The sequence below is a fragment of the Octopus bimaculoides genome, chromosome 20, assembly GCF_046866305.1.
Source record: "Octopus bimaculoides isolate indiv1 chromosome 20, ASM4686630v1, whole genome shotgun sequence".
Lineage (NCBI taxonomy): Eukaryota > Metazoa > Mollusca > Cephalopoda > Octopoda > Octopodidae > Octopus > Octopus bimaculoides.
In genome coordinates, this window is record NC_142947.1 from 46,888,306 (window position 1) to 46,900,805 (window position 12,500).

Sequence of the window (12,500 nt, forward strand, 5' to 3'; positions counted from 1 at the left end):
TGTGTGTGTGTGTATACGTATATGTATATATACATACATATACATACATATATATATATATATATATATATATATATATATATATATATATATGCATGTATTTATCTATACATCAAGCTGTTTGTCTATTTCTCTCTCTTTCTTTCTCTCTCCTCATCTCTCTCGATATATGTCTATGTGTATATGTATGTATGTATGTATGTATCTATGTATATATATATATATATATATATGCATGTGTACGTATATACATCCACCTATCTGAAAATGATAAATACATGCATCGTTTAATCACGAACGAGAACAATACTGACCTGGTAACCTGAGAAATGGTGGACTCCGTGAGGAGCTTTCGAGCCATGGACACACTCTGAATGAATATGTATGATGTCCATTTGAATATATAGTCATACGATAAACTCTTATCAGCTTTATCAGGAGTACATAGACTGCATGTTTAAAAAATGGCGTCCAGATTGACGGCAGGATAAAGAGCTCACCTCTGGGCCCGCTACATCCCAACCACAAGTATAGTTTTATTGTATCTGTAAAAGGAAAAATGGTTTTGGGTGTATGGAGAAAAACAAAATGGAGGAAAAAATAATGAGGACATGAAGCGAGCGAGATGCGATAGAAAATATTATTTTGTGGTATATTGATGCTGAAGGTACTTTTAATATGTATTCCACGGAAAAGGATTTAGAGTAGGTGTGCATGCATAAATATGTGCATATGTGTGTATGTGTGTGTGCGTGTGTATATATTCATGCACAAAGCAGCATGTATGCAGGACGCGCATACACACATTCATATACGCACACATACGCATTTATATATATATATATATATATATATATATATATATATATATGTTCATATAATATGTAATATATTATACATATATATATAGACACAGAGATTTAGAGATTTATATTATATATACAACATAGACTTCTGTATATGTCTACAAATCCATACATATATGCATTTACACACACTCACACGTACACATACACACATGTAGGGGCGGGTTTCTATCTATTTAGCCATTAATTGTTCATCAGGCAAACAGATAGATGATAAAGACGCATATATATATATATATATATATATATATATATATATATATATATATATATGTATGTATGTATGTATGTATGTATGTATATATAAACGTATGTGTTTATTTCTAAATGTGTGCGATAGTGTACAAGATATACATATACATACATACATACATACATACATACATACATACATACATATATACATACATACCTACATACATACATACATACATATAATATACGAGAGATTAAGTGAGGGATAAAGTAATGGGGGTGGAAAGGGGTGAATAGGTGGATAAGGACAAGCCATTAAATGTCTGCTTGTGTGTTTCGAGAGAAGCGTGTACAAATATTACTTGTCATGGCGACCAACCGAAGGAATAAAACGAGGAGACAAAAACAAGAATAAGTTTGCTTGTGTGTACTTGTATATCATAAATTAATGAGCAAAAGCTGTGTGTAGATCTTATTAAATAGTTGTTTCGTGCGAACTAAAATCATGGAAGCTTATTTTTTTTGTTGCTTCTTACAAACAATAACAAATATATTCCCAGCAATAGAGAGAACAGCATATTCTCCTAACCATTCTCAGCCGCCATGTTCTCTCATCAAAACGTATTTTGTTTTCCAAGCTCTGTGAGAATATATGGAGGACATTTGTCTTCAGCCGTTTGGACTACCGCTCTTAACTGTGGCTGCCCCACTGTGTCAAATTAATGGTGGAACTTGAGGTAGTTCAGCGGTGTTACACCAGGAGGATTCCATCAATGGAACAGCTGAGTTACTGGGGAAGATTGAAAGGGCTTCGGCTTCGTTCCCTGGAATGAATACGGGAGAGATAATCAGTGATATATCTATGAATGGTCCTGGAGAGGTTGGCACCGAATTTTGACATCGAACGCTATATCAGCCCCCGAACTGCATTGTTCTAAAGATCGCAGCTATTCCGTCTAGAATGAGGACCATGTCCTACAATAGCTTGTGCGCGTGTGTGGTGTGCAGTGGTGTGTGTGTGTGTGTGTGTGTGTGTGTGTGTGTGTGTGTGTGTGTGTGTGTGTGGTGTGTGTTGGTCATTGACCATGTTACATTCTTCAATTCTATGTTGCAGACGACAATTCTGGATGGACGCACGGGGAAGCCATTGATTAGTCCCGCCATTAAAGACACAGTCGGTGCCATTTCTTCTCCCTTGACGATCAGTATGGAAGGGTTCGGTAACGACCTCTTTCTGTTCTGGGTGGCTGACTGCTTGGGACACGAAGGCGAAAGAACGGAATTCTCCTTTGTAAAAGGTAGGTACGTCACACACACACACACATACACACACACACACACACACACACACACACACACACACACACACACACACACACACACACATACATTATATATCAGCCAGACTCTGTTGTGTTGCACGCGATCTATGACATGGAGCTCCGTCATGCTAAAAAATCTCACCTTCATCCAAGTCTGGTATCAAATTGTCCTTCAGCAACTGGATGTATTTAGCACTATTCAAGTTACCGTCAATTTTAACCAACTTTCTTGAACCATCACTTTTTATGTATCATCGAAGCATCAGACTCTTACCCCCAAACGTCACTGTTTTCGTCGTGTAACGTGGATCGTTTCTCTTTCTATTGAGCGAGATTTTGTCAGAAGACCTTCAGAAAAGCGAAAACTTTTGCACAGCCACTTTTGGTGATCGTCTCGCATCTTCCCCTCTTATTCAGAATCCCTGCTATAAAATATAATGATTAGGTATGGAAATGAATCCAATAGGGCCAATGTTTCATCTGTAAAAAACGCATTGCGAAACATCCATTTATAAGTTGGCAATTAGTAGAAATTTACAATAGTTTAAAGTGGCCGAAGACTTTTGTGCGGCACTGAATGTGAATTTTCTGGCGATGAAGAATCGATTGTTGTATCATGAGAATAATTCTTAACTGAATGATTTGACATGGGTAAGATAACTTGAGCTTCGCAACCCATTTTATGTTGCTGCCTAATCTAAGGAGCGAGTGTCAGGCTTCTTACATGACGAACATCCTGATTTGTCACATTTAACAGCTTTTTGATGATGAGTATTTATCTTGTGACTACAATTGTAACTGATTTTCACAGAATAATTATTGAAAATTTTCCTGTATCAATGATTAACCGGAAATGTTTATCTAAAAGGATCAAGAATGTCTTACCTTCATCGGATTTAACAATTAAGAGTAAAAAAAAAAAAGGGAATGCGAACCAGGGAATGTGTACTAAATTCGCTCAGAAGTGAATGGTCAGAACATTTGTAAAAGACACTTGTTGCGAAGATACCGCGTAATGGGAGTGAACCTAAAACCACGTAACTGTGAACCGAACTTCGTAACCACACAACTATGCATCATAAAGACGAAAAAAAATTGCAAAGATTAATCTCACCATTTTTGCTGTATCGAACCAGACAAGGTGGCACCTGGTGAGATTTAAACCGAGGCCGTCAAGGGAGGTAATAAAAAATCTCCTCCAGCCGGATAGTCGAGCAGTCGTCATCTAATTCTACCCGCCCCCGTTATCTTTCCTACTTTATATTCTAAGCCGCCATATTCTATCAATTGATCACATATCATTGGACAAGCTTAAGCCATCTTTAGCATGACATCTCAACAATAATCACTAAAGATCTCATCCAATAATTAATTATTCCGTTCACGTTCATTTATTTCTGATGTAATTGCTTTCGTTTCTCTTTATTTTATTTTATGTTATTTTATCCTATATTCATTTTTCACTCAAATTCGCAGTTTTTGTCATCCTTCTTTTTCTCTCCTTATTATTTTCTGTTATTTAATTTTCACTCGTCTCTCTGCCTTAACCATCTACTACGGCGAAAATTATACGAACGGTAAGACATTCATGAAGGGACGCTATGATACATGAACGCTACGATAGATTCAAAGTACACAGGCAATAACAACCACGTGACTTCTGATTTCGATCGTCATTTATTTATTTATTCGAGAAAAATGGTATTAAAAATGTTATGCCTACGAAGCCATTTCTTTATGTGTGCGTGTGTGCATCTATGTGTGTGCATGTGTATGTAAACTATCTATCTGCCATATCTGTCTGTTCGTCTGTCTATCCGTCTGTCTGTCTCTATGTCTATGTATCTGTACATATCAACGTGCATCTATATGTGTGTGTGTGTGTGTGTGTGAGAGAGAGAGAGAGAGACGATCACGATTGCTATTCATGTCACCATGGAAGGGCAACAGAGGTAGGTTCTGTGTAAAACATCGATCATTATAATGGAGGGGAGAAAGAGAGATAGAGAGAAAGAGAGAAAGAGAGAAAGAGAAAGAAAGATACAGAAAGAGGGGGTGAGAGAGAGAGAGAGAGAGATACAGTGACTTTATTAATATATTTTACCATTTCTATTAGCAATTATTCCATTCCCAAATGTCAAAAGTATTGCCTTCTACTTGAATATCGCAATATAAGCATGTATGGCCGTATATAAATGTATAACTTGTATGTGTGTCTTTCATACGCATGTTTGTGTGTGTTTGCTTTCATATATATGTATGTGTATTTATACATATATATGATTATGTGCATATTATGTATATATATACATAGAAACAAACAAACATACGTAACTATATATGTGTGTTTGAGTGTGTTTTTATGAAAATCGGTAGACGTTCATATAGACGAATGTTTTTGTATAGATGATGTCACACACATAAAAACCTACACACAGACAGACGTACATACACACACAAACACACACACACATAAATACATATGCGTATATATACATTTTTATAACATGGGGCAATAATCGCGTAATATATGCGCGTACACACATACATATATACACTTATGTATATATTGAACCATTATTGTTCCGACTTGAAGATCATCGTTCAGAACACCACCCTCGCCCCCACACTACCACATCACCAATTACTGTCATACCTCCATCAACACCCCTACCGGCCACTTCTCCACCACCTGCTACACCACTCCACTATCCAGGCAGATCAGACAAACCAATACAGATTTGTGTGTATATATATGTATGCTTGTATGCAGGTGTATGTGTCCGCGTGTGTGTGTACATATATATGTTATATATATATATATATATATATATATATATATATATATATATATATATGTTAAATATTTTTTCCTATATCGAAAAGATGGAAACATCTATAGCGACCAATGCCAATTTCAGAATGGTAAGGTACTAATGATCAGAGAAGAACCAACAATAAGCACTAGTACATATACTCATGAGGAATTTCCAGTATCGTTAATTGATATGGATCTAAACCGTTGTATGCTTGGATATATATATATATATATATATATATATATATATATATATATATATATATATATATATATATATATATATATCCATATACTTATTTGTTTATTTATATATGCTAAAGCTTATCAAATAAGTCTATCTATTGTTTCAGGAACTAACGTTCACAAAAAGAGCCGAGCAGATTTCTGTCGAATGCGATTCAAAACGAAAGGTTATGCCAAGTTGTACGCCACGAGTCAACATATCAAGGCCCCGGGAAAGACACTCTATTACTCAGGTAGGTCAGCTTCGGGCTCGGCCCTTACCGCTCCCGTCACTGCCTCTAAGCATTATGTCATTACTATAACTTAAACATTATTATTATGATCTCTCAAACAGCATCGTTGCCCCCACAGTTAAACCCCTATGAAAAATCTTCATTAACCTCTCTAAAATTCTTCCATTCCCAACTCTTAAATGCCATCTTTACCTCACTTAAATACCAGTTCTCCTTTTTAAACACCATTCCTCTCCCAAAACTACGTCGATTATTACCCCATTAAATAATATCATTACCCCACCCCCACTAAACACCAACTTTACCTAAACATCGTCACCACTCACTTTTAATCCCAGTTTCACCCTAAACACTTCTTTCCTTTAAACACTTTACCTCGTCCATTATCTCCATTCAGTCCAGTCAAAAGCCCGTCCTAAACACATCACGACTCTCTCCTAAATACCACCAATGCCCACCCCACCACTAAACACCATCGATACCCCTTCTTAAACACCTTTATCCCCCCTCCTACCGATCATCAGTTCCCCCTCCTACCGATCATCAGTTCCCCCTCCTACCGATCATCAGTTCCCCCCTCCTAAACACGATCACTGCTCGCTCTTAAACCCCTCCCTGCCCCAACCCTTAAACGCCGTCACTCCTTCCCTTTAAATGCCGTGGTTTAGTGGAAATCTGTCGGTTCCGACGAGGACAAATGCTTAATAAGCAGGATTAATGTGAAGGTAGCTGAGTATTCCTCAGAGACGTGTACCTTTAAAATAAGTCCCGAACAGGAACAGAGTGACATAGCGACAGACTAAAATGACCCTATTAGTTAAAGGTAGAACCCATCCGGAAGGATTCCACACAGTTTCCGAGTCCAAAGTTTCAGCCACAATACTCGGGTTAATCCGAGGAGATGGTAGATGATCCTTGCTCCAAAATGCCATCAGGTGGAATCGAAACAGTAACTTCGTGATTGCAAAGAGAAACCTCGAAAGGTATGAGAACCACCACCACCACCACCACCATCCCCACCACCACCATCCCCACCGATCACAATCTCACTTTCTACTTCGCCTCCACCTTCGCATACACTTCCATCACCACCATGACCACCACCACTGCAATCACCACTACCACAATACTTCTGCCAAAGCCACTACCAGCAGCAGCAACACCACTACCCCCACCATCCCCCCAGCATCACCCGCATCACCGGCGCCGCTATCGCCACAACTATAATCATCACCACTACCGCCATCACCAACACCATCGTTACCACGTTCACTGCTACCTTCAACACCACCACCACCACCACCACCACCACCACCACCGTCATCACAACTACAATTCGCGCGTCCCACCACGTTTATCATCACAACCATTACCCCCTCCCCATCACCACAGCCTCTTCCTCCCCCTCCGCCGCCGCCTCCACCAGCATTGTACAATATTACATAAAAAAAAAGACTCCAACAGCAATTTGTAGTGTTTCTAGATCAGTGGCTGCAGTTGTTGCTATGGTTACGTGTTTACACCATAGCAACGGTTGACAGTCAATGTTTTTGTCCATGACGTCATTCACAATAACACTGACAACAGAAACAACAAGAGCAACATTGTTGGTCACAACAATGAAAGAAACAACAACAATACTATTATTATTATTATTATTATTAATAATAATAATAATAATAATAATAATAATAATGATGATAAAGATAATAATAATAATAATAATAATAATAATAATAATAATAATAATAATAATCGCTACAATTATACTCTGCTTGATTGTGGGTGTGTATGTGTGTATATAGATATGTATATATATATATATATATATATATATATATATATGTATGTATGAGTGAATATATATACATATATATATATATATATATATATATATATATATATTTATAAACATAATTAAGGGATCAGAAAGCATTTATATATATATATATATATGTATGTATGTATGTATGTATGTATGCATGTATGTATGTATGTATACACAGGCACACATACACACGCATGTTTATGTATAAGAAATTGAGATGACGAAGGTAAAAACGGTTATGTTATGAACTCCATCACCTTACAGCTGTTTCTGCTATCGGAAGATGTTGACTCATAATTGAGTTTTTGGTTTGTTTATGCTCCTGTAACTTAGCAAATGGGACCGATAGATAAGTACCAGGGTTTTTAAAAAAATTTAAATAAGTACAGGGATCGATTCTGTCGACTAAAATTCTTTCAGGTAATGCCCTAGCATGCCCGCAACCGAATGCCTGAAACATGTAAAAGATAGATGTCTATACCCATCTATCCACTTAACTAGTTAGCTACACACACGTCCGGGCGCGCGTGAGTGATAAACCATTCTATGACATTCAGATATCACGTGATGTAGAAAGAACCCTCTCTATTCGTCTCCTCCGTCTCGGGGGACCTTTAAAGGGCATGGAAAACTCCTTATTTTCTCTTAACAAATACATAAAATATTTAAAAATCAGCAAATTATAAAAATTTATCGTATGAAATAGTAAAGTCTATATATAAATACTAGCGGGATCCATGAATATTTCATGGAATTAATGGTAAACCCAGTGGGTTATTTCTGAAAACTTTATCCAAAAAAACCTGAAAGCATATCCTCATGTATTGTGTCTGTATGGAAAGATAGTCGCTCATCTACTCACTGATAACTGAAAGAAATTGGAATACGATGACCAGTTAAAGCGTTTTATATAGACACTTTACATATACTTTATGCACAATTTTATAGATTTAATACACAGCGCTCATAAAATAAATATTCAGTCTTATTTTTCCATTTTTCCCATAAAGAAACAAAGAAAAAAATATCGCGTACATAAGATGCAACCTTTAGTTAAATTGCATATACCTGCCTCGTAAATAAGCGTGAATATTTCACGGATAGCACTTATGCGCATGCGTTAAGTGATAGGTGATATTAAAAAAAATTAGCTCAGTTAAAAAAAAGCATACTCTTCACTTATTTACTCACCACCACCACCACTACCACCACCATCATCATCTCTCTCTCTCCATCTCTCTCTGCCTCCTCTCTCTCAGACAAACACACATTCTCTCTCTCTCTCTCTCTCTCTCTCTCTCTCTCTGCCTTTAACCTCACCATACTTAAATTATATTTTAAACTCTCCTCTTCTATATCACTGCCTTCAAATAACTTTTTATTTTGTATTGACAGTGACTTCGAAGATTGGGCCAGCTAAGCTAACGTCGGACTGTGATGACTTAGCTGGCCGAAACTTCGAAGTCACTGTCAGTACCATTTGGATAAACAACAGGTTTACTTACTTTGATGTACTTTCGTTTGTTTATCTTTGGTTAACAGAAGAACGAAACAAAGACGAGCACAAAGCGTGGGTTAACACGACAGAGGAGGTTGTGAAGTTCATCAGCAACTCCCCAGAGTATCTGGACGACTATCTCTATTATCTTTCACTCACTGTTCCTGTGAACTTTGGTGAAGAAGATCAGATGAAAGTGGCCGAAAAGGTAGGTTAGTTTGGTAGGCACAGCGTTAATACTGCATTGTGCAAACTTCGCAGTTCTACGTTCGAATCGATCCAAGATCGTTATCTCGCACTTGACGTTTAGGGGAGATGAAAATGTGTAAGGAAACTTAATACAGTTTAATTTAGGGATGACTAATTAAAATATTAACATAGAAAAGATGTGGGGCAACAGAATAGTTGGTGGGATAACAAAGGTTTAAGTGTGACAACATGGTGGTATATTCACACATAGCTACGTACACCCGGTCTGTCCATTCAGCCAAAATATGTGTGAGTGTGTATACTTGGATTGACTCGTTCAACTAAAACCTTTGAAGGTGGTGCTGCAGCACAATCCATTGGCTGAAACAAGTAAAAGAATAATTGATAAAATGATAATAAAAATGATAGAATATATGAGAGATTTGCTCTATTATTTAACAAATTTCTGTTATATTTGGCGGATTCTGCATGACTCACCAATTTTAATCTATTTGACTCTTGCAGCAGAGAATCATCAATGAATATGGACCAATCAGTAAAGAATCGGCCAGGAAACAATACGGTAAGAGCGGTGAGAGTGGGTCTGCCCCGAAAAAGGGTAATGTCGATAACCAACGGAAGTCATCGCAGCAAAAAGGAAGTAGATATTATAACAACAATAAAAACATTGATGCAGCTCGGGCCCTGGGAGGAGACCGAGGTTATTTCTTGGGTCGCGGGATCGATACCAGAATGAGTAGCAATTCTAGGCCTACCAATAATCGAAGAATTATCAACGATGCTAATGGTGGCAATGGCGACCGTGCTAATGTCGATTCTTCACAATTTGGTGACTTTTACGACACTGCTGATGGTGGTGGTGGTGGTGATGATGGTGGTGGTGGAGGTGGTGGTGCTGGTGCTGGTGGTGGTGGTGGTGGTGGTGGTGGTGCTGGTGCTGGTGCTGGCTATACGGGGTTGGATTCTTCGAGGGACTATTCTCAGGACTCACAAGATTATTCTTTATATCCATACCAGCAAAACTCTCAAAATGGTCAAGACGATACTGGAATCCGTCAAGGTGAACTGCGACAAAATTCGAACAAAAATCGTTACAGAAATTATAGAAACCAATACAGTGATACAGATCGATACAATTACGGCAGAATGCGGCAAAAACGAATTGAAAGACAACCGAAAAGAAGCACCCAATCTGACATTACACCAGATGGCGCATGGAAGCGCTCGCAGAAAAATATCCGTCCTTCAACAGCTGAAAACAACATTAGTGGCGAACAAACGTTACAAGAACTGTCTAATATAATTATGAGGCGTAAAAGAGCAATCGCTAAACAAGTAAAAGACATTAAAACATCTACGAATGAACAAAATGTTTCCCAACAAGAAAGCACACTGCGAGAAAAACGAAGAATCACCAGAGAAATTCGTTCAAAGAAGCAAAATGAGAAATACTCAGAAAGTAAAATTGTAGAAAATTTGAAAAAATTGTTTTCTTTAAAACGAAATCGGCGCCATATTGGTCCACATGATACGAAAGGTCTGATGAGACTTATATCAACTGGTTCTTTGGTTCCGTCTAATTTACCTCCAAACCACCCAGACTTCAACCATTCCATCGATATTGTATTTGCTACCTATTGGTTTTACCCAGCAGAAACGAGAATTATTTTACCACAAGACAAAAAGTGTATACAACAGAGAATGGATGACCAAAGCATACGTTTTGATCAGACGAGTAAGTAAAATAAAATGTTTTGTTTTTTAACAATTTCTCATTATTGATTAAGGTTCCTGGATTGGTGGAATAGTCATAGCATCTGATAAAATGCCTTGTCAGTAATCTGTTAGCTCCTCTACTCTTATTCAATCCATCTCACCTCAAACCGTGCACTAAACTGTTCACTCAACCCTTATTTCCCAGACATTTTCCTCTGACATTTCTAAGCGATTTTCTGCCTATTTCCTCATGGAAATTAATGGAAATTAATTACATTGAGGTACATAAAATTAAATGTTTTAATTCAGAGACAGAACTGAATTATTTGCATTAGATACGGATTAAATATATCAACAAAACTCTTCTCTCAGAAAAAACGTTAGTCTCTAAACGTCACATTCCTTTTTCCTTTCTCCATACGAATTTTTCCAAACTCGTGATATTCATTGTATAATTTTTACCGACGCATTCTCCACCGCTCTCCTCGGACTCTGCTGTGTTTTATTTTTAAAAATACAAATAAAACGGTTTTACTACTCACTGCAGACACAAGCGGACAAATAAAACTGTTAAATGATTTAACAGCTGAATAAATATTAAAAAAAACACACAATGCAGATATAAAAATAGTGTAGTTTATATTAGGTTCCAAGAAACCACAATAAAGAATGACTTTTCTTGAAGCTGAGAAAATATCAGTGACCTGTCTCTGTAACAAGGAGGTATTTGTCTATTTGAAAAGTCAACCGGAAGTCTACTGATGTATTTAGTTAACAAAATAGTTAATCCTTGATTTGTTGGTTGTTAATTTTGTTTTGATTAATGAAAAGTTTTAAAGTTGATACGTAAGATGTCTGTTTAAATGTTGACCGATCAGGTATCGTCTGCTTTGATGTTAACCGACCACGTATCGTCTGCTAAAAATGTTGGACGACCAGGTATCGCCTGCTTTAATGCCAGACGACAAGGCATCGTCTGCTTTAATTAATTGTTTGTGGTTATTTATGTATTTATTCGTTTGTCACCCAATTTTCACAGGTAAATACTATGGCATGGATGACGATGCGTATGAACATGCTATCACTGAAGAATGTTTGCAAGTTCATGGAAAGAAAGAACATCACCACGACAACTATAATCCGTACAATATACCAATGGGACAGATGACACTCTACAGGTGAGAAGATTGAAATTCATATATAAGCGAAGAAACTTTGTGGCTGCTCTTCAGATTTATTTCGTTTACTCGAAAGAAATCAGTTTTCCGCTTGCATCACAATAAAGAGCGAGATTAAATAAACTCTCTTCGTTCCTTTTCTCAAAGTCTTAGCTTGAAACATAAGAAATCACATCCTCCTTGTGGCACACAACTTTGTTGTCAACACAAACCATCTTCCAGTGAAAATTTGTTCGTCGTTTATGCAACATGTGGAAGTATTACTACATGCATGAATAAAATATAATCTATCACCCATAAGATACATGTAGATGCACAGTCATGTCATTTTGATTAATTCATCTTAAATATAATATGTAAGACAAAATGCTATTGATGTTTCGGCAATCA

At 37.1% G+C, this 12,500-nt stretch overlaps 1 protein-coding gene across 1 annotated transcript in view; it reads left to right on the forward strand.

Annotated features, from left to right (window-relative positions):
• Positions 1–12,500, forward strand: part of LOC106874346 (uncharacterized) — a 96,595-nt gene that overhangs the window by 81,460 nt on the left and 2,635 nt on the right. Inside the window, exons 9-13 of the mRNA XM_089338537.1 lie at positions 2,176–2,359; positions 5,555–5,680; positions 9,051–9,214; positions 9,721–10,951; positions 11,972–12,110. Coding sequence (XP_089194663.1) covers positions 2,176–2,359; positions 5,555–5,680; positions 9,051–9,214; positions 9,721–10,951; positions 11,972–12,110 — 1,844 coding nt within the window. The remainder of the gene's footprint in view (positions 1–2,175; positions 2,360–5,554; positions 5,681–9,050; positions 9,215–9,720; positions 10,952–11,971; positions 12,111–12,500) is intronic.